Here is a 27599-nt window from a genome sequence, read left to right as displayed (position 1 = left end):
TGTTATTGTGGACTGTAGATTTTTTAGTATATAATTTTTTTTTCTGGTTCCAAGATGGCAAACCCCTTTCTCAAAAGGAGTACTTCTGGGGCAAGGACAGGGACTTTTGGTGACAAAGGTCAGAGGTTAAGGGGAGGGACTTCTTGTACAAAGATGGCAACTAAGGGGCACAGCACCTGTCAAGGAGCAGGGCTACCCTTGAGGCCCTCAACCCTCACCAAAATTCATGAACTGGCCCTCCAGCTGAAATAATTGCCTACCCTTGGACCATACTTCTCAAAAAAACATAGGTAATTAGGTAATTAACTATCATGGTAACTCACATAAGAGCTTCTTCTTGAATTACTCATCAAAAGATATAAACAAACTTTTTTTATGTATAACACAGATGGTGACTAATTTGCTAGAGATAGTTACTAGGAATCTACTTAAACAATTACCATAAGAGCACCCTGCACATGTTCAAATCAGTTTCAATAGCTCAGTGTTGGAATGGAAAAACAAAAGCTGCCTTACAAATGTCCATGACAGGTTATTTCTTAGAGAGGCTATTGAGGTACTTAGAGCTCTGAAAATGGGCTAACATTCATAACAGTAAGAATATTCCAGGCAGTCCATAACACAATTTAATAACCAACTTTTGAGTCTTTCAGCTGAAACAACCTGATCCTAATCCTTCTGTCCATATTATATCAATAACCTGGGAAAGACTCTGAAGTGCTTCATTTTTGTCCGTCTACATAAACAAGAATGCCATCCAAATCACATAAATGTTCTTATTGAGAAGTAGGCCCTAAAACCTGGCCATCAAGGGCATAAGAATATATAGACTCTCTATGAACAGATACCATTACATGCATGGAATGAGAGCACAGATAGACCTGATTTCTTTCACTTCAGCAGCTATTCTGGAGTATCTAGGGGCATTTCTACATATGTATGCATCACTGCGCCAGGCACTTTAAAAACCGCTCGGCATTTCCTCAAATGCATTTCTATAAATGGCAAAATGTGTGTTAGTGCTAAGAAAATGGTGGCGGCACACTTTTGAACTAAAACATGTTGAAGGTGTTTTAGTTCAAAAGTGCGCTACCATTTTCTGCTTGCTATTGTGCATTTTGCTGTTTATACAAATGCACATGATACAATGCTGGGCACATCATTGTGCTCGTGTGCTTCTCTGCTCTGATGTGCTGGATTTGTGGTGTGTTGGAACAGACAAAGTTATGTGTATATATGCCCTAGGACATTATCCCTGAAAGAAGACAATTTATGGTCAAGGACCATTATTTTGCCAATTACCCTTTATCTGGCAGAGTTTTTTCTGCTATAGCTGAGGATGTTTTGGACCTCTGACAAACATTATTTTTCAAATGTCATTATGCATCCAAAGCTGTGAGGTGGGGAGTATGTGGATCAGGATGCTGGCTTTTTCCATAGTTTTGTAATACTATGTTTGGAAGCAGTACAAAGTAACAGAGTTGGCACAGAAGTTTTGGAAATTTTAGTACCAAAATTCCCCTGGCGAGGACAAGGCTATCATGATATTTTTTAGTGCTTCTTCACTGAGCTTCCTGGGGATTCTTGGTATTAACAGAATCAAAGGAAATCCATGGCGAAAGAGTAAGAAGCATGAAATAAGGAATGCATTATGGCAAAAGGTTTCTCATCTTCTCTGGAGAAGGAAGAATGACAGTTCTTGTTTTCCTTGGCAAAAAATAGGTGCAAAGCAGTGAAACTCCACTTGAGAAATAGCGAACAAATACTTTTGTCATTTGGAGACCATTTGTGGTTTTTTTATAAAGTTCCTACTGAGACAATCTGTCAGTGCATTATGAATTCCTAGAAGGTGAATCAGTTTTGGGGGGATTTGGTGACATTACAAAGTGTGTTATACTACCACTTAAAGCAGTATGGATATTGCTTTTCCCTGTACATTCACATTGCACATACTGCTACTGTTGTCTACCAAGGCTTATGCAATCAAGAATGGAAACTAGGCCCCCCCCTTACATATTACATGTATCAGAAAATTAGCAGGTTAACTGCACAATTTGTTAAGACTGAATTACCAGGCTAATTGTGCAATTCGTTTAGACCGGCTACACTTGCAAATTAACTATCATGCCATATAAATGTCCAACCAGCTATATAGTTACAGTGGGAAAATGTGTACCAACTTAACAGCTGATTTCTATCTACCTTTAATTTGCATGTGTAGCATAGCTATGTCCCCACAGCTGGGAGCCCCATCAGCTGACAGGATAACTCCCATCCGCAGCAGGAGCCTGAGATCACAATTCGGTGCTACCCCTATGTTACGCCTCAGCTCTGTGTTCTTGGGCAACCCTGGCACAGGATGCAGTCTGTTTGACTCACAAGGACTCACCCCCCTCCCTCGCCTCCTCTACATAAACAAAACTGATTAAGATGCAGTGAGAGACACACCTAAGACCCTCCAGATAAGGGTGACAAGAGTGAAACAACTGCCCTAGGTCTCATTTGCATCCGAGATGGAACCAGATGACCATTCATTTACATGAGAGATGGAGAACAGAAAGCCTGAAGCAGAGACTGCAGTGAATTCTGGGACCAGAGAAGCAGGGGAGCACTGCATGATGGGGAATCTGTGCTCCAAATGCTAATCAACCCATGTTCACACACACCCAGCTCAGCATTTATCAGACCAATTCTAATCTGGATTTACTAAGGACTTCCCCCCCACCCCAGACACACACACACACACCTCTAAGTTTAATAGGCATCTCAGGCCGTACATTCCCCGGTCCCACTATGGGAGGTCTATTTAAACTTGATTGACTAAAACTCGGTTGCCGGGTTAGGGAATGCTGAGGCAAGAGACCGAGTCAGAGGGGGTGTGGGCAACATCTGAACAATGGTTAAGGGTTCATCACAGCGTCCAGCCCATTGGAGCCCTAATCACAGGTGTTGTCATACTTTTCCCGAGACGACTGGTGGGAGTCCTCTCCACAAAAGGTTATGAGCACCCCAATAATTCTGTTAAAAGACTATAGTAAGATCTGGAAAAGTCATGCTAAGCTGAGGCTTGTGCACAAGTAGTAAAAATCCAAAATCTTGATGCTACAAGCTATCTATTGTTTCTGAAGAAACCATGAGATATCTCATCAGTATATCTGCTATCCATAGGAATTTCAAGCTGGCTCCCAAGTATTTGGTTACTCCCTAATCTTAAGTGTTTCCTGATTATCAATCAGTTTCTTGAGATGTTCCAAACCAGATAACCCCTTGTCAATAGAAAAGACAATGATTTACACAATTAAGGATGCTTCAAAGCAGCTGAACTGAGGGTATAAAAATCTGTAAAAAGTGTGTGCGCTTCAAGAAGAAGAGAGAGGTGCTTCAGAAAGAAGAAGAAAACTCCTGTGCTGACATCATCCCCTGTCATTTTTGGGACGCTGGAAGAACAGATCATCTCTCTTCAAGAATTGTGCTATGGACTGTGCCTGTCAGCTTTCTAGCCTGAGTACCTTGGACTGGTGAGATCCCAGCGCTCTCTCTCTCTTTTCTCTCTAGGCATAAACTTCTGAACCTGAACTGTATTAGTTAAGCTTGAGCTAAGTTTCCCCAAATACTTAGTGAAACCAGGGTAGTACTGTAATTGTTTGTGTTTGTTTTTCTTTTGCATATTTATTACTAATAGTTCCATTATATATTTCATAAGCTTAGCAATAAATAACTTTTATAGTCAAACTGGTAGTAACTGGGTATAGTTTTCCTTCTCTGCTTTCCTTTCCTCCCGTGCTCTGCAGCAACACTCCTTTTACCTAAGCTAAAGATCCCTGTGAAGCCCAAAAATATTGTGGGGTCTGCTCATCAAGAGGCCAAAGATTGGGACATGCTGAGTTTGAAACACATAAGGGGATCACCTTGTACAGGCTGATTGACCCAGTTTGACTCAGACGTGCCCTTCTGAACTCAATGCTGGCCCATGAGGGTGTCAGCTGGACACCCAGCCGGATTCAGAGGGATTCTGTTTACCCGTGTGCTTGTGTCTGACTGCAGTTTATTGTTGCTCTGATGAACTGATTCTTGGCATGTGAGGATGTCAGCCTGTCCATGCTGATCAACCTGGCCGGGTCAGGTGTGTCACGTTAATTTGTGTGTGTTTGTGTGTATGATTGATTTGGTGACTGGAGGAACCCAGCCCCATTGAGATTGAGTCCTGCAAGATAGCTCCATGGGGGGTAAGGGCTTGCAGAAGGGAGAGATACAGCTCCGTATAGTAACACAAGCAGCACATTGACAGAATCACCAAGACCCTAGAAACTATCCCTAATAAATGAGCACACCCCAAAGTAATGGGCAAATCTGGTAACACCTATACTGACTATAAGGCATGCTAGGATCTGATGCTGGAACCCCAACTGTGCCTCCTGCCATGCATGTGTGGATCACATATTAGAGCACATCACGCCTTTACCTAAATGTCTACAGTGCCCTAATCAACAAGCTGAGCAAGCTTGTTAAATGGCTATTAACTTTAGGGTTTTAAGGGGAGTAGTAGGATTCGACAAATTAACCAGATAGGTTCTCCAAACCATCCATCACTGGAATCCTTCATGAAAGATGGAGAGAGCGCCAATCCCTTTTTTCATACTTTGTGATAGGTCCACCCACAACTTTAACTATAACATAACTTGTGGTGCAACAAGAAGTAGCATGCCTAACTAATGTCTGATTAGTAAATACATAACCACCCTTGCATGCAGTTCAAACCAAGTCTGACATGGTGTGCCATGAAAGTGCAGGACAATATAGAGTCCAGTTGCCTGTAACATTTTCTTATCTGATGTTCTGAGTTAAGTTGGAACATTGGTACATACATCAAGCATAGCTTGAAATCTTTCTGGAGGTAAATAAGCCATTTTTAAAATTGGGATCAGAATATCTCTAATCTCTCTCTCTGTCTCTCTGTCTCAGAATCAATAATGGCTTTTTTTTGTTTATTTTCAGAACAAGTATGATGAATGGAAACAGATACTCCTGGACAAAGTCTACTAGTTATTGATAAGATATCTCATGAATCAAAATATAAGACAGGTTCCCATCAACCTGAGGTAAGCTACCAGTAACATGAAGTCCTTTACACACACTGTGGGAACTGCTGACAAGATGACCATAAAACTCTTTCCTGTTAATGGAAACATCTCAATAGAAGCCACAAGATACCTCCCCTAAATCAGGGGAATTGCAACATGACAAAAGCCGCCAAGAAGTTAATCAAGAGTATATCAGTTATTCAGAACCAAGGTACCCTGCATTTTAGCTTTCTGACACAGAGATTAAGCTATCTTAGGTCTAATGTAAGTCAAAGTCTTCCCTCCTTTCAGGGAATAAGGAAACAAACATTTTTTTCTCTGTGCTGCTCATGGATCTCTTCTGCTTCAGGTGTGAGAAGTGATTTTACCCTTCTGAGAAGGTCCCTAAATTGGGAGGGGGAAGGTGGCTCAGGGCGATATATCCCAGATCTACCACATATTTTTTTGAAACATGTAAGATGGGGCAATGTTGCTTTAGAATCATGGAAATAGTGAAAATAATTCCTGAAATGAAGAGCTAGGGAGATCCATAGAAACTGGACACATCCACTGCTAGGCAAGTCAAGCCCACTGCCTCAAAGCGGAGGGGTTTGTGCGAGTCACCCAGCAACAGTAATGCAAGGATTTCCTTCTAGGGAAATTGTGACACCTTTTTGGTGGTTCAGGCTGTTTATTCTGCTAGTAGAAGGAATCTCATTGGTAAAGTTGTAGTTTATACTGGTTTTGTTTGGAAGCAGGAGTACATAGACTTCCAAAGACCTCAAGGTTGTCCTAAAAGACTACCAGGCCTTGCCAGATCTTCAGCTATCATCTGTACTTTCCTAGGAGTTCTGGAAGAGTGAAGTCAGGAAGCAAGCCACATAACTACTGAAATAGCCACTGATTATACCCTTGGGAATTATATGCACAAAAATTCAAAATTATGCACTGAGTCCTGGGGCCTACATGTGGAGGCACAGAACCGGCCCAGCCTGGCTCACTGGCGATGCCTTTGAACCAGACCAGGCTGGCTCCATGCCAGCATGTGGAGTTTGCCGCACTGCAGGCGGGAGCTGTGCACCATCAGGCCAAGCTTGGCCAGCTCCATGCCTCCACATGGGGAGGCACTGCGGTTGCTGACTCCACGTAGGGCTCCCAGCTGGAGTGCCAGGAGCTCCACAGAGGTGGAGGCACAGAACCTGTCTGGGTTAAATTATCGCATAATTTTGTCAGTTGTACCTTTTGTGTGCAAAACTGCATGTGTGCTTAATTGCTTAATTCCCCGGGGTGTAACTGATGAGGAGGCTGTATCTGTTGCTTCTAGGGATACCTGCAGAAATGCTCTTGCTGCAATCTTTAGCAATGAAGTACTTGAATTCTTTCCTCTCATATCTTATGGGAACTTTTTTGTAATTTCTGTCAGAGCCCAAATAAATAAAATCATACTTTGCCAACACAACATGGTAGCTGACAATCCTTATTTGTAGTGGAATCTCTGTTTTCCAGTAAGGACTTTTGTTGCCCACAGGGAATCATGTTGGCTTCACTTACTAGTCAACCATGGGACATGTATAATATTGTTCAAACTCATGTAATAGAAGTTGATAGCAGTGATCTGGGAGGGCAGTACAGAAGTGCACAGGCAATTCAGGAAGTTTTTGGAGAGCATTGGAGACAACTTCCTGGTTCAAGTGTTGGAGAGACCAACTAGGGGCCATGTTCTTCTTGACCTACTGCTCACAAACAGAGAAGAATTGGTGGGGGATGTACAAATGGATGGCAAGTTGGGCACCAGTGACTATGAGATGATTGAGTTCAGGATCCTGACAAATGGAAGAAAGAAAAGCAGTAGAGTATGGATCCTGGACTTCAGAAAAACAGACTTTGACTCCCTCAGGGAACTGATGGGCAGGATCCCCTAGGAGGCCAGTCTGAGGAGGAAAGGAGTCCAGAAGACATGGTTGTGTTTTAAAGAAACCTTACTGAGGGCGCAGGAACAAACCATGATGATATGCAGAAAGAATAGCAAATGTGGCAAGTGACCAGTTTGGCTTAGCAGAGAACTGTTCAGTGAGCTTAAACATAAAAAGGAAGCTTACAAGAAGTGGAAACTTGGACAAACAACTTGGGAGAAGTATAAGAATACTGCTTTGGGATGTAGGGATGAAGTCAGAAAGGCCAAAGCACAACTAGAGTTGCAGCTAGCCAGGGACATGAAGGGTAACAAGGAGGGTTTCTACAAGTATGTTAGCTACAAGAGGAAGGTCAGGGAGAGTGCATCCCTCATTCAGTAACAATTCACCCACAATCTAGCGACTGATGATGAGGAAAAGGCTGAAGAACTCAATACCTTTTTTACCTCAATTTTCACAAGCGAAGTCAGCTCCCAGACTATTGTACCAGGCAGCACAGTTTGGGGAGAAGGCAAACAGCCCTCAGTGGTGACAGAACAGGTTAAGGACTATTTAGAAAAGCTGGATGTGTACAAGTCCATGGGTCTGGATGCAATGCATCTGAGGGTGCTGAGACAATTGACTTATACGATTGCAGAGCCACTGGCTATTATCTTTGAAAACTCATGGTGATTGGAGGAGATCCTGGACGATTGGAAAAGGGCAAATAGAGCATCTTTAAGAAAGGGAGTAAGGAGGATTCCGGGAACTACAGACCAGTCAGCCTCACCACAGTCTCTGGAAAAATCATGGAGCAGGTCCTCCAGGAATTCATTTCTAAGCACTTGGAGAAGAAGAAGGAACAGTCACCATGGATTCACCAAGGGCAAGTAATTCCTGACCAACCTGATTGCCTTCAATGATGAGATAGCTGGCTCTGTGGATGCAGGGAAAGCAGTGGACATAATATATCTTCACCTTTAGCAAGGCTTTTGATACCATCTCCCACAGCATTCTTTCAAGCAAACTGTGGAAGTATGGGTTGGATGAATAGACTAAGTTGGCTAGATTGTCTGGCTCAATAGGTTGTAATCAATAGCTCAATGTCTAGCTGGTAGCTGGTATCAAGTGGAGTGCCCCAGGGTTCAGTGTGAGGGCTGGTGTTCAATATCTTCATTAACGACCTGGACGATGCAATGGATTGAACCCTCAGCAAGTTTGCAGATGACACCAAGATGAGGGGTGTAGCATATACATTGGAGGGTAGTGCTAGGATTCAGAGTGACCAAGACAAATTGGAGGACTGGACCAAAAGAAATCTCATGAGGTTCAAGCAGGACAAATGCAAAGTCCTGCACACAGGATGGAAGAATCCCATGCACTGGTACAGGCCGGGGGCTGACTGGCTAAGCAGCAGCTTTGCAGAAAAGTACCTGGGGGTTACAGTGGACAATAAGATGGCTATGAGTCAACAGTGTACCCTTGTTGCCCATAAGCCTAACAGCATACTGGGCTGCATTAGTAGGAGCACTGCCAGCAAACGGACGGAAATAATTATTCCACTCTATTCTTCACTGGTGAGGCCACATCTGGAGTACTGTGTCCAGTTTTGGGCCCCCTACTATAGAAAGGATGTGGACAATTTGGAGACAGTCTGGTGGAGAGCAACATAAATAGCTTGGAGGCTGAGGCACCTGACTTATGAGGAGAGGTTGAGGGAACTGGGTTTATTTAGTTTGCAGAAGAGAAGACTGAGAGGGGATTTGGTAGCAACCTTTAACTACCTGAAGGGTGGTTCCACAGGGGATGAAGCCAGACTGGTCTCAGTGGTGACACATGACAAAACAAGGAGCAATGATCTCAAATTGCAGTGAGGGAGGTTTAGGTTGAATATTAGGAAAAACTCTCTCACTAGGAGGATGGTGAAGCACTGGAACAAGTTACCTAGAGAGGTGGTAGAATCTCCATCCTTGGAGGTTTTTGACAAAACCTTGGCTGGAATGATCTAGCTGGGGATGGCTCTACTTTGAGCAGTGTTTTGGACTAGATGACCTCCTGAAATCCCTTGCAACCTCAATTTTCTGACTCCATGATTTTCTCATTTAGAAGTTGGAATCAGAAAGGCAGCAGTTTGTCACACTAATTTAATGGAATTTAATCTTTTTGTTTATAGTAAACCAAATAATCTGAGACTGAGACTAAAAATAGTGAGTCTTATAGGTCCATCTCAGGAATCTGTAATGTAAAGATCAACCTTCTGATAATATCTTGGAAATTTGTGAGTTGTCTGGAGTAGAAAGAAGCTAATTCCACATTATAATCTGATCTGTAGGTGAGAGAGAAATGCACAGGGACTGATCCTCATTTGGTTGAGAGTCCTCACCTAATTTTGTGAGACTTCAATCTGGCTGTAGGTGTCAGATGTAGGTACATCTTTCTTGTGAGGTGGAACAGAAGAGGATCTGGGTCTGGATCATACTGCAGATGCAGTTTTCTTCCCAGAGAACCCCTTCAGAGTGCCCAGGAGGGCTATGGTGTTTTAAGTGTACAGAGATGATTGGTAAGGGGGAGGGCATCAAGGATCTTTTTTTCCCCCAAGGTTCCTTTGTTTGTTGGTAAACATCTCCTAGAATCCCTGCTCTAGGTATAGACCTACATAGCTAGGGTGACCACATGTCCCAGGCAGTGCTGGATACTCCAGGATTCCATAGCTGGCTTCCAGCTGGTTGGTCAAAAGTCCCAGGCCGGAGTTTGGTGGGGAGGCAGAGTGGCACGGTGCAGCAGGTAGGTGGCCAGGCAGGTACTGCTGCTTCTGTGCAGGAGAAAGGCAGGCAACCTGAAGCAGGTACCACCCAACATGCACATGGCATGTCCTTGTTCCAGAATCCTGGAGGGTCCAGAGATGCATGGGAAGCATGGTTACCATATACATACCTCAACTCAAGGTATCTGGCTGGTGAAGTTTTCATCTTGCATTCAGACCCAGAAAGACAAAATATTAAGCTTCAGTGGAAGGGATGTAACTCAGCATCTGACCTTCCAGATTTGGCAGGTATCAAAGATCTATTACGTACTGTTGCTGATGCCGGCATCAGAACAAGTAGGGGTATCTTTACCATCCCCAACAGAAGAATACAGTGAAGTCTTTCAGTGCCAGATAAGTCCTTGATGCCAAGTGAGTCAGTGCTGTTGAAACAGCAGTCATTGGTGTTGGTTGCCTAGAATGATGGAGCTAATGTCGCATAAACTCTAGTTAAGTGAATCTCAAAAGAGATGATACCAGGGACATCAGCACTGGTGACTCTGCTATCATAAGGATAGGCATCAGGTGAAGAATGACAGAGTAGCAGATTCTGAGGTCCAGTGCCTGAACAGTTGCTTGTATAACCTTCCTGGGTCTTAAGTGACCCTTACAATCAGTAAAGAATATTTAAGACCTTTTGAAACTAAAGGGCCCAGAGAAGGGAATTTCAGTCTCTTTTCTCTATGTCTCTTCTGCTCCTTTTCTCCCTCTGTCCCCTGAGGATTAGATGTTGAGTTTTTTTATATTTTGGAGGACAAATCAAGTAGAAGTGGCAGTTAGAGCAGTTTTTGAAGACAAGTTATCAAGTGTTTCTGTTCAGTAAAGCCAGGGCCAGAGAAGAAATTTAATCACCTCTGTAACAAGAGCATCTTTTGATGTTCTCATCCTCTGGATTCTTTTTAAGAATGATTTGCGTATGACACATCTATCTGATGTCCTTCACCAAGACAAAGTAAAGGTTTTGTATGTTCATTTTAATAGCATTACAGCTTCACATAAAGAGCACTTTTTAAATCCTAGGGATTCATGTACAGCTCTGCTGACAAGTCGGTTCTGAGAGTACCTCCTAAGCTAGTCAGGACCGAGTGTCACTGATTTAGGAGCCACATAAGCGGTCAGCATTAAACTAAGAGCCCTAACAATATATATGCCACTAGACAAATTTTGGCACAGACTGCAGTTCAAAAGAAAAAGGAAATAACTAGGAAATGTAGTATCTGTACAATCTACCTCTATCAATTGCAGTTCATTAATTGTGATGTGAGACATACTCAATGTATGTAGGAAGGTGATTACCACCCCCCCAGATAACATTTTCCATTAACAGAAGTATGCAATAAGTTGAAGAGCTACTTGTGGCTCAGTAATGTCTGTGTCCTAAGGAAATAAAATGTTTCCTCACAAAAGAAGAGCAAACTATCAAACTTGCTAATGCTAATGCTACTCTAAATTCTTAACTAACCACTACTCAGTATATCTATACAAAAGGAGGTCTCAGAGCATCAAGGAAGGTAGTCAGAATAAGATCGATATTTTGGGTTATGGGTGGTGAAAGGGAACTGAAAGATGCATAGTGTTGTCCTGTCCTATATGCCATCATTTACCTCAGTTCACTTCCCACACACATTTTTGCAAGCAATCACATGACCATATACTACCTGGTGGCTTATCAGCTACATCTTTGGGGATGTACATTTTAAATCTATCAGCAAAATATGAGTTTTGTATTTCTATGAGCTAAAAATAAAGATAATACTAGTAATCCTGAGGGAAACCCTAAACACAGGGGAAAAACTGTTGTACTTCAAAAGGCAAGAAAGCAATGGACAGAAATATTTAAATTAATTGATACCCCAAATGTATGCTTAAAAGAAATGATGTACTCAATTAGGAGAAATGCTAAAATCTCCAGAACACAGCAAAATATAACACCAAGCCAAAAAAGGAGACTGACTGTTTCAACTTCATAAACTGAGATGAACATGGGAATATGGCAAGTATAATGCTGACAATTCAGCTTGAAGAAAAACCAATAATCAGGAGCAATACTTAAGAACTTCCACACAAAGTACATGAAAATTGAAAAATAAAACATAAATGCAGCTTTTGAGAACTATTAAAGTAACCTATAAGCAAGTAGGAGGAATCATAGAAAATAGGACTGTGCGCAGCTTCGGTACTCGATTTGATTCAGAAGAGATTTGGCCCAATTCGGCAGCTGAATCTCCAAATCCAGACTGAATCAGGAGACCCATTAAAAGGTCCGAACTGAATCGGAAGCTTCCAAATCAATTGAGAGAGATTTGGAAGGCTTGCAGCAAACAGAAACTGAGAAGAGGGAGAGGGATGGGGTGATCTTCAACAGTTTTTGTTTTCAACAGTTTGAGATAGCTGCAGGGGTTTCTGTGAAAGTGTATCTCCCTGAAACTTGGCAGGCTTCATGCCCTCAGAAGGGGCTACCATCCCTGCTGTTTTAATCTAAATCTGCAAAAAAATGACAAAATTATAGGTATTTTAGTGAGTCCCCATTATAGTCTATGGCTGAATCTCCGAATCGGTGCCGTATCTCCAAATCTGAATCAGCCGGACTGAATCGGAACAGCAATTTGATTCACTGAATCGAATCATTGTCCCTCCAAATCACCCAAATCTGAATCCAAAGTGAATACTTGCTGCTTCGCACAGGCCTAATAGAAAAGTATGGCTGCAAGGGGCCTCAAGAAGTCATTTAGTCTAAACACCTTAGACAGGATCATCCCTTTCTAAAACATTCTAGAGAAGTGTTGGTCAATCCTGCTCTTGCTAACTTCCAACCTTATTGCTAAAATAGCATTTCTGGCCAAAAGACAAATATGTAACTGTATCTGTATCTGGAGCCACTGGAATCAATGGCTTTGGACTCTTGTCCTTGGACAGAAGCATTAGACTTTTGTAACCTTGCTTCAGGTAACAATAAGTAAAATGGCCAAAACTGGTAAGGCCAAATTTGGCAAAAAATGGAAAAAAATGTAGCCCCCTGAATTTCTCAGTTAAAAAGGAACAATGATATGGATAATTGCTGCAGTGTTTCCAAGTTTGCCAGAATATAAGTAGTATTATAAGAAAAAAGAGAGTGAAATTATATATGCTGCTACATGTCACAGGTTCTGAGACACTGGAAGTCTACCATACATTCCAGAGGAAGCATAATGGGGAGACAGCGTACTTCTAAACAAAATAATTAAAAAACTTCAAGTATTTTGATCTATACCCTCATTTGAGAAAGATGCATTTCCTTTACAAATACAGACAGTATGTAAGACCACTGATGCTACACTTCTACGTAATAACTTCAAATTTATGATCTAACTTATGTTATAACTCATAAGAAACAAAAAACTCTACATCAACTACTTGTGGATAACTACTGGTGTGTATACAATATACATTTATAAAGTTACATTAAGTAGAGGTGTTTGTAGTTGTATACAAACATGGTTTTTCTGTTGGAGGTGAAGTTGGATCTGAGTCCATGGCACTGTCACCTAGCTCCACCTGTGCAGAATGTGCACACACATAGCCTAAGTAGGTCATGTGTTGAACTTTGGATGTTCTCCTACTTGAGTGCATGCTCAGTTACCTCTGAAGGTAGGTACCTCTGAAGAGTACCTAGTGCACAGAGTGTACCATGTGCAGAGCCCTGGTGTACTGGGTGCACTGCCCCTATAAAGGTTTTGTAGTGATTGACACTCAGGGCATGATTGAGAGAGAGGGCACATGACTGTATGTGAAGCCACATGCGAGTGTGGGCCTGCTAGTGTGTGTACGCTGAAAGGATCCTGTGAGACAGGGAGAGAGAAAGACTGTTAGTGTGGTGAATGAATTAAGTGCAAGTGGCTTTGTGGTGAACTGATGCATTAGTGTAGGTGCTTGTTGTGTGGTGTTGCGTATTAGGCTATGCTGCAGCCGTGGAGGTCTGATGAGCCAAGTACAACCTTGACAGCGAGGCCACTACAGATCTGGCATTCATCCCCAACAACCGCTACCTTTGAGGCTCCACCTGTCCTCACCGCTGCTGGTCTCCTGATTGTGATCTTGCAGCAAGAGTGGCCAGGGTTAGCTCCCTAGACCCTTTCTCCCCGGGTGTGTATAGTGCATAAGTAGCAGCCCTCCACCCTTAGTGTAAGTATCACCTGTTTTTCCTCCTTCTCCTTCCTCGTTCCATTCTCCTCCCTTCCCTAAAGTGGAAGGTAAGTTGCCATCGGATCATCACCATCCATGTGATCTACATCCACTGTGTTCCAGACTGGTGGAGACCCAGAGTTTAATAAAGTTATCCTTCCATATAATAAAACTCACACCCATTCCCGAGTTAATACTGATTCTAAGGTTTTAGTGTTTGTGGGGGTTGAATTGTAAAATAGGCATTAGATCAGTTAGGTATAGGTGTTTTTTTAAGGAATTATAAGAATAATTTTGTTGGGTATATATTTTGTAGTGTTGTTACCTGCTGCACCTGTTCTCCAAGTCATTTATATTTTACCCATTATCATCAATAAACCAATGAATTTGTGACAGTTACACAACTGTGTGCAAGTGTCTTAGTAGTCATAGTACAAACAATTGCCGGATTGATAGGGCGGTGATTGATACAGCCAGTCAATTCATTAGCTAGTGGGGAGCCAAAAATCGCCCCATTTGGAACCAACTACTGGGTCAGCCATTAATTGGGCAGTGCTAATTAGGCGCTAATTAAGTCCAGGTCCAACATTTCTACATTTATGATCCAACAAGTATCTATATACTTGTGTTCTTACCTCTTTAAATATTATACTCAATATATTTGTGTGTGGATTTGAGGGTAAAATGTCCATCTTTAGGTCTATTGCTTTTCTTTTCAAAATATCCCTTTCCTGTGATGGCTGTATGTGGCAGCCAGAGGTACTACAGGTAACACTAAAGTCTCTTTTAGTATTTTAGTTTAAAGCATTCACTACCCTATCACTATTCAGCAAAGCACGCAAACATATGCTTAAATTTAGACACATTGTTAAGTCTCAGTGACTTCAGCAGTTGAGTATAGGTTAAGATGCTTTGCTGAATGGATATTTCTTTGAAGCATGTGCTTAAACACTTTGTTGATTTGAGGCCAATGTGACCAGGTTCAAAGGACCATGGTTTCCTAGCATCTTGTTTGAACATTTTGCAGCTGAAGTGGATGGAGATCACGAAGTAAGTATTTTATGGTTAGATTACAGGGGTTTGTAGAAGACCCAGGTAAAACATCTCTCATTTAATGGTGTTAGTTTCTTCTGATTTTACCAATTTGCAACCATAAGGGAAAAAGATAATCACAAAAATTGACATATACTATTTTATAACAGGATGTTTGTTGCTTATCATCAGCTACTGAAAAAGCATTAAGCAGGACAAGAAAGGAATCACAAATAAATTAATACCAATAAAAATGGAAAATTTTAAGGTAATTGTAATACGTCATCAAACATCATACTTTTAATCTAAACGGATTCATACATGTATGAATTTTGTAAGTAATGGTGAATGCTTATATTTGATTTTAGACTATAAACCTTGAGCATTTCATTTACAGTTTAGATCAGTAAACTTCAGTCCTTGTGAGCTTTAAATAAGTGGTCCCTATCTTATGAAAAGCGGCTAGCCGTTTAAATATAAGGATTAAAAATGAAAACAGATTACTAATTATTTAAGCAAATGTTTGGGAAATTTTATCAAATTACCCTCTGTTTTTTAAACTGATATGAGATGAATACTAATGCTAATTTACTTTAAAACAAAATTACCAAACTAATCACACTATACTTTTACCTTTATTTTAGACTTCCAATTTAGGTCAGCTGTTTCATACTTGTCAGCTTTAGTCATTCATTTTAAACATGCAGAACAAAAACCTCTCTCTCCTTTAAACTACTTGCAGTAAGATGACCCTTTCTAACGTTCTGGGCACCAGAAATCCTATTTGTTTTCTTTTCAATGCCTTGGTACAACAAATTGAAAGTAAACCGTAGAAGAAGAATAAATAAAGTGAAGATACTGACTTACTAAGAAATGTTATGTAAACTACATCTATACAGTATGCTTTCGATCAGCACTATATTACTTAATTTTTTTTTGCGATATCCAAATAATCCAAATAATGTAATTTCTGATAGATGTATATTTAAGTTTTTCACTTAGACATCTACATTTATGATGTCAATAAGTACAGCGTTATATACATTTCTAGAAGTTAACAGAACTAATAAAACAATAAAGCAGCACTCACTGGGCAAAAGTTCTATCAACAAGGTCCACGTGGTTAATTTTCACAATACATTCATTTTCATGGAAAAGTCCATCACGCCTGGACCTGCTGTTCTCCTCAATACCACGAATAAAGAGTCCTAACATCCTGAAAAGCAATAATAAAAGTAATGACTATCCTTGATAGATTTCTAGTATTTCTAATAACTAAAAATAGGTACTGATCTCTATACAAGGAAAAAAATTACTTATGGTCTTCTAATCCTAGCCTAGTTCTTATTTTAAAGTAATGATTTCTAAAATCTTTATTAATGAGCAAGATACTCCAACAAAAATATTAAATCAGCCAATAATAATTTAGTATACTAATACTGTAATTCTTCTAACACTTCAGAAAGTGCTAACCCAGAAGATGGAGCAGTGAAAGAGAAAGCCAGATTTCTCTGTACAATCAAAATGTTAGAATATATAATGTTATATAATGTGCATATGTTACTAAATACAATTAAATCACTACTAAAATCCAGCCCTGCCATTATGGTTAAGGAAAGAATAATGGTTTTAATTAGATGAGATCAAAATATATACCTTAAAGCTATAAGGAACTGGAAGCCCATTTCTGACATGTGGGAGGAAAAAAACCACTCCTTAGGCAAGTAAAAAAATCTCCAAAATTAGGCTAAATTGATACAGATTTCAAACCTAGTAGGTCTCACTGATCAGCTGCAAACCATGGCTATGTTCATTAATAAAGTTTTACAAAGCACTAGCCAGGAGATCTGGGGTATTCACCTAGACCTACTACTGTCAGGACTTCCTGCACATCCTTTGTCAAGCCACTTAAATCCCTTGTGTTTCATGGCATCTTTATCTGACCAATGAGAATAATATTATTTTGCTACATTACAGGGCTATTAGACGTTGCCTGCATTAAAATTTATAAAGCAATTTTAGATACTCAAATAGAATATATTGTGCCAAACAATTATATAAGGAAGAATAAGATGCCTAAAAAAAATGGAACTTCCTCTCCTGATGGCACTATAAGCACTGAATCAGCTAATGGGAAAGATTTCAGGTAGAAACTCTTACTTTCAGTGCATCCAGCTTAAAAACTTGAGATGCCAGTGTGATCAGTCTCACATTCCAAGTAACTGATGACTGTGTGTGTATAAAGGTATTTTATAATACAGTTTTTATTCACCAACTTTCCATACCTTATGAACATCAAAATAGATGGCATTTAGAGGCTCTCTTCCAGTGGTTTCACTGGATTAATTTTCAATTTCATACCTCCTTGCTATGACCTCCATATTAAAAAAACAAAATTCCTGTATTTTTTCTAAATTTGTGGTTTCACCCAAGATTTTATAGCACCAAAAAGGCTTGTAAGTGACTGTAAACCAGTTTCGTAAAGTAGTTTTTTGGTTACCTTGCATTTGATTTTTAATTGTTTACTACATAATTGAAAATACCGCCCCCCAAACAAAGTTTTTGTCTACAAAAGGGAGCACTGTGTGTAGGCTTTATTTCTACTGAACAATTACTTCATTGTATTTTCCCCACCATAACAAACTTGTTATGTAAACCCCCAAATATCATGCATACACATGCTATGTTAAAGACTTTGTGGTAGGCGAGTTTGAGAGGGAAGGAGAGAGGATATGTGGGGAGAGACAAAAATTGACAATATCCAAGAATACCAATGGAAACAACCAATTAGCTACAGCCAAAGCGTTAAATGCTACAGTCTAATTTAAAATAATTAGATTATGGTACAAACTAATAAAAACAAGGAAATTAAAGAAATTACAAATTAAGGGTGGTACTATGATCTTGAATAATCCCACTGGACCCAAACACTGCAGCCATTGAATACTGAGCTGAAAAATCCCCGTCTGTGCTACAATACCTAACACATGGCTTGAGTTAAGTTTGCTGTGGCAGCCTAAACTCATTACTCCATTATTTTTATTGTTTCAAGTCTCAACTTTAACATTATTTTAATGTGCTTTTTAAAATTAATTTCCTCTCTTTTGGTAGGTCTTACTGTAAAGAAAACAGAAACTAGCTATTGTCGATCACATACATATTAAAAGCCTAACATTTTAAAATCAGCGTGAGGATTTAACTAACTAGGATTGTATGCCTTAATGTTATTCACTAAAATAGGCACTACCAGTACTGCTATAATAAATATACTAGTTTATAACTAGAAAGAGAAGAGGCTTCTTCTATGCTTGGATGAGTTAGAAATGTTATATACTGGTTTCAATGTGATTAAATAAAAGGAACAAGTGCTTAAACCACTCTAGTATTTTACAAAGATACCAGTACAATTCTGCCAGGGGTCATTCAAATTTCTCAAGACAATTCAGTCCGTCTGTCAAAAAATAGCCTGCTCTAAGCTATACCCAATGATATCTGTAAACAAGAATATTAACATGCACAGAAAATAGGCCAAGGAGTTCCAGTGTCTTTTTAGCACGTTTCTTTAAAAGCTATACCCAAAGCAGCGAGATTTCAGCACTGCAATAATAATAAACTGCTGATTTTAATGCCTAGCAATTTTATGGTGTCTTCCCTGAGGATCTCAAAGTATTTTACAAACATTAGTAAATTGAGCCTGACAATGTCCCTATAATATAAAGAAGTATTGTCTCCATTTAATGATAGAGAAACAAACATGAAGTGCCTTGCCTCAGGCAAAACAAGCAGTCAGCGACTGAACCAGGGACAGAACTCAGATCTTCTAACTTTTAATCTCAGATCAACTTTCCACTCAAAATAAAATACCATTTTTCCAGCTGTGCAAGGATTGGGGTTTTGTTGTACCTATGATGATCCAGGGAATAAGTGGCAAGCAAGGATTTTGGGGAGATAGAACCACCACCACCCTATTTCCCTGTGCTTCTGGCATTGTTCTAGGGAGCCATGGGTGGAACATCTACTTTTCAAATGGACAGCTAAAACATCCCAATTGAACTTGGCTCCACCTAGAAACTCAGATTCTGTTGAAGAAATACTCAAGGAGCACGCCACCTTAAAAGGAAAACTACACTTTTCCCACTTATTCCACCATTCTGAAAGTTGACAAGTTAAGAAACAATTTTCTTTATGATTAGACTGTGACTTTTAAGTTTATAATTATAATTGGCTTAGCATAAAAGGCACCCATTTTACTATGAAGTGATGTCATTTATGACACTGGCAATTTCCCATCTCTTTCACAGGGTTGCCAGTGTCAAATTAACTCTCTGGCAGCGACCTTCTATGTCAAATTTCAGTCTAGAGAGAATTTTTACATCCAAGTTACATAGCCTGGAAAATCGGGAGTTATAATGAAAATGCTGACACAGTCTTAACTACGGTACATCAATATGAACTTGCCACTGTAATAGGCTTTTGCATTCTCAAGAGACTATGTTAAATCATTTACAATTAAAGTAATCTTTCAGTGACAAAGAAAAGTTCATGGTATAGTACACATTTTGTAAATGCTATGGAATCTAATTTGAAAGGTGGCTTGAAAAAATTGAGCATGACCAGACAAGCAAATTGTTTTGACTTTTCTGTCTGGTCTGCTATTTAGGAATAAGGAGAAGGGGAGAAAAATCAAATTGGACAAAAATCTTTTAGAAATGCAATAATCTTCAGAGAGGCCAGGTCACCATACTTTCATGCAAAAAGGAAATTTAGGGTTTGTTTGAACTATAAACATTATGGATATAAAATGGGCTTAATGTTCTTAATGTGTATACAGAACAACAAAGATGCTACTGAAGGAAGATAGTGTTTTGGGCTCAGTAACCAACTATTAAAAAAAAAAACCTAAGAAAAAAACAAACAGTTTTAGCTCCCCCTCATGCTTTCACAGTAGGGAGATCTTAAGATATATAAACATATCTGTGACCTTTTCATTAGCCTGCATCTCTGTAATAAGGAAATCACTTTACCTTCCACTCAGAGATGAAAAAAAGGGCACTACATGTATTCCCAAAGGGCCACCTTCTCCAGAAATCTCCACTCTTCTTGTCATATCACTAAGAGAAAAAAGAAAGCAAAAGACACAGATGAAACTCTATTAAGAAATATGTGCAACATATAAACCCCCCCCCCCCCCCCCAAGATTCAATGTAGTTATGTCAAACAGCAAAAGGGCCGTCAGAGAAAATTAAATGCAGGGCATAATGACCAAAATATGCGGTAGTCAGAGGTGGCTCAAATAATATCATCAACTTTGTACATGCTGGGTTTTGCATTTTGGATGAGTAAGGCAGACACTTCATACTGGTTGCTTACTTAAGGGCCTCTGTACACAGGGAAATCAACCTGAATAGCTATTGCAGACCTAATGAGCAGCATTTTGTGTCCAAAAGTTTGTCCAACATCCTGCCTCCTCCCACCCCCAACTATACAGTTGGTCTGATAGATGAGATGACTAAAAAAAAAAAAAATCTTGCCTCTACACTGAAGAATAAGGTATTCTGCAATAATTCTTCAGGTTTCCCAGGTAATTATTCTCTTTTGTTCTAGAATAATTATTCTGCATTAAAATTACGCCAGTAGTTTGGCTTCCACAGTAGCTATTCCAGTAAATCTCCCCAGTGTGGACAAGGCCTAGTACACAAATCACATCTTGAGGATTTCAAACCAAAACATGAAGTAGTCAATATATATTTAGTGGTCCTTGCTTTGCCTTCAATTGCATTCATGCTGAATGATTTAAGGAGCAGTGGTGTTATAATGGTTCTATAGTTGTGATGGTCCAGGAATATCCAAGTAGGATTTATTGACTACTATCTTTAACTGGAGCAACTATTACAGGTGCACCAACATACATCAGTACATATCATATCAGCACCGATAAAAGGAAAATTGACGTTGGCAATTGGGTTTTTTTTGGCTGAGGTGGTTGATAATGTTGCCAACAAATGCCATGTGCATTTGCGCAGCCGCAGCATGCACGTGGCCAGCCAGGCAGCTTGGACAGCAGTGTCCAGCTGGTAAGTTTCGGGGGGGGGGGGGGGGGAAGGGGCAGGTGGAGGGAAGGGGCATGGTGAGAGCAGATTGAGGCCACTGCAGTAAGCAAGGGCAAGTGCTACCTAGCTAGCGAGGGCAAGTGCTACCTACCTAGCTACCCCTAAATGGGGCTGGGGCGAGTGCTACCTAGCTAGGGTGGCGCACCAGACAGAGCCATGAGTAGCTTGTCTGGGGGACATGCGGGGGGGGGGGTGCTCCTGCTGCTGTGTGCACTCCTGAGGGAGGCATGGGGGATGTGTGCCCACCCAGATCTGTATGTGGAGTGAGGGTGGGCTGCTGCTGCAGGCTGGGGCCAGAAGGAAAGAATTAGTATTGAAAGTGACTTTGGATAGACTCTGACACTTAAATGCTATTAATAACTAATTCTAGATTGATATTCTTTATTGAGGTGTATAAAGATCACTTGGAAACAAGTTGTCTTAGAAGTCGGAATCTTAACTGCTTTGTTAAATATAGTATGGAAATAAAAAAGAAATTATGTAGCTTTCTCATATGTTGTTTTCAGGCTTAGGTTTCAAAATAGATGCTGAAGTAAATACTATTTAAAAATATATTCTCTAAAAATGGAATCTATAATACTTAAAAAAAAAATCCACACTTCCAACATAAATGCCTTCTATGAACTACTGTACTTTATTTAGAGTTCTATTCCTAAAGCAGTCAGTCATGAGCAACAGACTTTCAAAAATATGTTTATTTTGCTGAACTTTTCTTCCTTGTTCCTTCTCCTCCTCCCTTGGAAAAAATGCCAACATACTTGTGCAATTTGCTGTGCTATTTTCAGTAATTCAAGTTTTCTGGTGAAATTGTTCAAAAAACAAAAATGAAAGGTGCGATCAGAACTTATCATGAAATCCAAAATCTGATGCATGAAAAAGATCTCTCCTTAGTTGCCAACATACTTGTGCAATTTGCTGTGCTATTTTCAGTAATTCAAGTTTTCTGGTGAAATTGTTCAAAAAACAAAAATGAAAGGTGCGATCAGAACTTATCACGAAATCCAAAATCTGATGCATGAAAAAGATCTCTCTCCTTGGTTTTCCATTTCCATTTTCCCCACCTCATGGTTTCAGACAGGATTAGAAGTACCAAAACAGGGTTAAAAGGATACTTTAGTGTTCTTTTGATATTTTGGTCTTGTTCAGAAACAAGAATATCAAAATGTTAAGCAGGCAGTTTCTACAGATGTGAAAGACAACCATAACATATTAATGTGCTCTTTGATTGGCACAAGGAAAATTAAAATAAGTTACAGCTGTCCCCACATAACCTTATTTTGTTCAAGTTCTCTCAGCTAAGGATTGTCTTCCTATGCCACTAATATTAAGAAGAAATATTTTGAAGGCAATAATGATAGAGAGAGGTTTCCTGTCACCTTAAATTAATGTACATACCGATATAAGAAATAGGCTCAAGGCCGAAGAAATACACAACTTTATTTTTAGGTCTAACAGTGTATTTTGGAAACAGAGATGGACTAAATATATGTTAAGGCTCAATACTGCATACTAAAGCATGCAAACAGGTCTGCAGAACTGAGGTCCATAAACAGGATGAGTATACATCACATGGCCATAAAAGACACTTAAAAAATATTTTGAAAGACTAGGTTAAAAGACCTTGCAGAACAACATTCACAGACTGCTTAGGCCAAATTCTGTTCTTAGCTTTACTTGTGAAAATGGAGCATTAAAAGAGCAGAACAATTCTTTATAAGTTTAAATCCTAAATAACAGAGACTCGGTGTGCGTGTCTACACTTCTGCTGGACTACGCAGGTGTTACTGTGAAGTCATCTAGTACTAGCTTAAGTAACTAACGTTACTATGCAGTCCCGAGGCTGCATGGGTCGTGTCTGACACTACTGCATAGTAGCAATGAGCTACTACTCAGTAGTTCACTGCTACTGCACAGTAGCATTGGCATCATGGTTTGTGCCCTCTGATGCTATGTTGTCATAGGAATTAGCTATGGTGATGTAGTTCATCACTATGGTGACACAGGGTCTCATGTAGACATGCTCAGGGAAGCTTAGTTTCCCACATCTTTCCTGTGTTTCTGTCCATTCTTCACCCACTATCTAGAGATCCTCCTGGCTGTTTCAGTCTTCCCAGAAGGTAGAGGGTATAAACTCCTTGGCTAAGTACAGACAGTCAAAAAGCCTGAGGCTGAATTGATTCAATCTTCATCGGTTAGTCTCAACCGCATAAACTGGACTGATATGCAAGTGAACAGACATTCACTTTTGATTCCTGAAATGCAGGCACTTGCCAGAAGCTGGAGGACACTACAGCGTGTCTCCCTACTCAGCTGCAGCACACAACTTGGGCCAAGGCTTGCCTGCAAGAGGTGCAGGGGGTTTGCAGGGGAGGTGCAAAGCATCATAGGATGCTGGGGGGCTGTGAGTTAGCTTGAATCTGAAGGGGATCTGGTACAGCAGTTCAATAAACTAATTTAGCCTTAATCAATTAAGTCTGATACTACATCCATCTAGGTTTATCTTAAACCAGTTTCGGCCACCTTGAAATCGGTTTATATGCACTGAACTTCTGTCGCGTTACAGATTTGAACTGGTTTCCAATCACTTACACTAGGTTATGTGTAACTGCTGTCCCTAGCCCAACAATGCACTTTTTCACTTACCCTTGCAGCCTATAATAGAGAGAAGGGAACCTGTGGATACATTATAGACAGATGCTTACATCTTTGATTTAGGGTCTGTACTCCCAGTTTTACCAATAAGCGATATACAATATATAACAATGGCAGGGGAAGATACAATACATACACCTCAACCTCTTCAGATTCTGTTGTGTGAGTTGGTGACTGATCTGAGAAAAGATGGAGACGGAGGCAGCAGCAGTTATAAATTTTGCGGGAATAGATTTTAAAAGCTTATGATCCCATGGATGAATCTCACATTTCAAGCCTCAGAAAGTAATAAACTCCACAGGCATAGTAGACTATGGGGTTCACAGCAATTACAAGCTCTGCTGACAATATGCTTACAGGGCTTATAAATTCTTGACAGAACTGAAATTTAAAAACTCAAGGGGCGGAGACTTTCCCACAACTAAGAACCCAAAAGCATGGTTAACAAGAAAGTCTCTTTATGGACTTTCTGAACCATCTGATATGAGCAAAAGAAAAAAAGACTCCAAAGTCAGTAGGCAAACCTTCAAAACTCAGTAAGTTGACTGATTTTCCTTAGCCATATTTTAAATGCATCCTATATCTCAAGTGCCTTTGCACATTTATAAATGAAAGAACAGATCTGGCCCAGCAAGTCAGAATAACAAAACACAGTCACGTTTCCAGCTCTGAATGGAAAGTTATGAACAGTGAACCCCTACCATAAATGAGACAGAATGCCCACTTGTGTGATATGATTCTGAAAACACTCTTACTTTTTACAAACACCAGCTAGACTATTGCCTCACAAAAACCTATCCTTATTGGACTTACAGCCTAATTGCTAAATCAAAATAGATACATTTCTTTCAAAATACCTGAATAGCTGTGAAAATCAAAAAAATGTTCATTTAAATTAAGCTGCCTTCTTTTTAAAGTTCACTCCTGATTAGTAAACTTATATTTAGGTTGGAAGAAATAAGCATGTACTTAAACCTTTACATCTACTGTGCTAAACTTACTACAGTGGTCAATAATAAAAAGAGAACATCTGCCTCACATTATCATATTGTGGTAGCTGAGACAAGTCTGATATTATATTACTAGTATATTACCCATCAAGAATGATGGGGAGGGGACATAGACAGAAGGGGGGAAGCATGCTAACCTTAACCCTAGCCTGCCCCCTCCCCCAGGGCCACCACCGCCTCCCAGGAGTTGGTGGGGGGGAGAGTTTGCACCACTGTACCCCTACACCAATACCCTGAACTGCCACTGCCTCCAAGGAGCGTGGCTGAGGGAGTGCGGGTGAGGCCAAAACCACTGGCCCTGCCCCCCCTACTCCATCCCCTCAATCCCTGCTGTCACAGCAGCACTCCACCACGCCACCACTACCACTTCCTGTCTGTAATGCTCTTGGAGCATTCTGATTGGTTGTTTCAGTAATCAGTCAGAGTGCTCCAAGAGCATTACAGACAGACAGACAGATGGACTAAGCCCTTTATTATATTAGAATGGATTTTTGACCTGCAGGTGTTATCATCATCTACTATTAAAAAATGTCATTGCTTGATGTTTATTGATCTCTGCCAGATCCTTTACAGCTTATCAAATTTGCTTTCAATGCATACTGATAAACATTTGGATGCATATAGTTTAATAAAATGGTAGTAAACATGCACAGTGGTCCACCTTTAATAATGAAGCCAAAGGGCACATCCAGATGAGCCTGCATGAGCCCCTTGCGGCGTCTCAAAGCAATTTGAGACGTGGCAAGAGGCACACTGGGGACAAAAAAATGTTCCCCATGCTGTATATTTGCAGCGTGGGCTCAAAATTTGATACCTGAAAATCTAGGTATCCAAAAAAAAATGAGGCAGGGCACAGTCCAGGACCGTGGCCCAAGGCAACTAGGAAGTCAGTCCTCCAGAGAGACACTGGTTTCTGGCCATAGTGTCTCTACTGTGCTTCTGCTGCCCTAGAATGCAGGGCACACTCCCTTAGCATGCTGGGGTAAGCAAAACCGGGCAAGGCTGCGGCATGACCAGGACCCGGGGACTGTCCCAGGTAAGTTAGGGACAGGAGTGGAGTGTTTATGGGTGTGGGGAGTGGCAGGGGGTGTGGGGTTTGTGGGTGGGTGCATAGGGGGGGCTTGACCAAAGGGCCACTACATGCTGGCACCCCCCCCCCCCGTGGTGCTGATGGCAGTAGCCACTTGGCCCTTGGCCTGGCTGCAGGCACAGCCCACAGTGACGTGTGTCCCAGCGGGGGGGGAGGGGAAGAACTGGTTGGGGGTGTGGGTCCCCTGCAGGGCCCACAGCTCACCCCCATAGGGCCCACAGCCCCTCCCCCTGCAGAGCCCATAGCTCAACCCACAACAGCAGTGGCTGTTGGTGCACAGGGCCCACTGCTGGCAAAGCCTGCTGTGGCATGGCACAGCACAGCACAGCACAGCGCTGGCCACCTCAGACCTGGCACCAACTGTGCCACTTTTCACGGGGCCGGCATGGCGACATGCACCTTCAGGCCCAGGTGACAGCCCGAGCAGCCCAGGGCTAACTGAAGGTGCATGGTGTCATGCTGGCCCCATGACAGGTGGCACAGGTGGCGCTGGATCTGAGGTGGCTGGCGCCGTGCTGCACAGCACCGCACCACAGAGGGTTTTGCCAGCAGCAGGCCCTGAGCATCAACAGCCAATGCTGCTGTGGGTGGGACATGTAGGCCCTGTGGGGGGAGAGGGGGCTGTAGGCTCTGTGGGGGATCTGTGGGCCCTGTAGGGGGGCAGTCTATGTGCTGTGGGGGGGCTGAGTCCTGTGGGGGAGCAGGGGACCCACTTCTCCTGAGCAGCCCCCCCACAGTCCTCCTACACCCAGTCCCCCCACAATCAACCCACACACTACATGCCCCCCCACACCCCTTCCCACCCTCCTTCTGCAAACCCCACAATCCCCATCACACCCAGCATGCCCAACTGCCAGACAGGATGAGACCTGCCAGCAGGAGCTATGGCTGCAGGGGCAGCTGTGCCCACATCCTAGTTAGTGAAGGGGTCAAGGGGAGCTTTAATTGTTTTTTGATAAGAAAACCAAAAGTAAACATCAAAACATACAGATATTTAGAATTTATTTTTATTATGATGATAGAGACACTGGTAGGCTTGCAAATTGATTTAGAATTGTAAATATATCAATAAAACATTGCTCAACTGTTTTCTCTCTCTCTCTCTCTCTCTCTCTATATATATATACATACACACACACACACACATATATATATAGGTAGTGGTATTTTGTTTTAATTGTGGAAGAACATGGATTTGTAGGTATTTTAAGGAGTGAATTTGGGATTTTTTTTTAAATCATAGAATTTGCAGTTTTTAGGGACCCAGCTGGAGGTGTCTGACTTTCTGGCTACTTGGGGCCAGGAGGACATGTTTTGACAGTTCAAAGCAGGCCACCACACTGAGAACATCTTCCAGGGAATAGCTGCCCAGATGGCACACGGCAGTAGTGCCACACAAAGGCCAACTATGCAGCCATGGCCCACTGGCAGCTGGCCCAGAGATGCAGATGCCTCTGCTGCGGCCGTGAAGTCTCCATCTGGGTCTGGCAGGTGTGCAGCCTTGGGGCTACATGCTGTTGCAGGTGGCAGTAGGTCATAGCCAGGCAGCAGCCCCCACTGTCAGACTGGCACAGGGCTAGTGTCCCCAGATACCAATTGGCCCGGCCCCAGAATCTCTTGAGAGCAAGTAGCCCTGAGCTGCTTGCCAGGGCAGCTTTTTATACTGCTGGGGCCAGCTCTAGCTCTTGGCTGCAGATCTGGGAGGAGCTGGGCAGGGTCATTACGCCCCAAGTGGCACTACTTGCCCCACACCGAAGTGCATGTCCAGGTATGTGCACTGAGGCAAAAG

At 41.4% G+C, this 27599-nt stretch overlaps 1 protein-coding gene across 8 annotated transcripts in view; it reads right to left on the bottom strand.

Annotated features, from left to right (window-relative positions):
- The window catches only part of PARD3B (par-3 family cell polarity regulator beta), a 792385-nt gene that overhangs the window by 371524 nt on the left and 393262 nt on the right, over positions 1–27599 (bottom strand). For all 8 annotated transcript variants that reach the window (XM_059727094.1, XM_059727096.1, XM_059727095.1 and 5 more), the window contains 2 exons: positions 19973–20059; positions 16039–16164 (listed from right to left, as the gene is read on the bottom strand). In XM_059727094.1, coding sequence (XP_059583077.1) covers positions 16039–16164; positions 19973–20059 — 213 coding nt within the window. The remainder of the gene's footprint in view (positions 1–16038; positions 16165–19972; positions 20060–27599) is intronic.

The sequence above is a fragment of the Alligator mississippiensis genome, chromosome 4 (assembly GCF_030867095.1).
Source record: "Alligator mississippiensis isolate rAllMis1 chromosome 4, rAllMis1, whole genome shotgun sequence".
NCBI classification, from domain to species: domain Eukaryota; kingdom Metazoa; phylum Chordata; order Crocodylia; family Alligatoridae; genus Alligator; species Alligator mississippiensis.
Note: the sequence above shows the minus strand (reverse complement) of the source record. Positions and strands in the feature narration are given on the sequence as shown.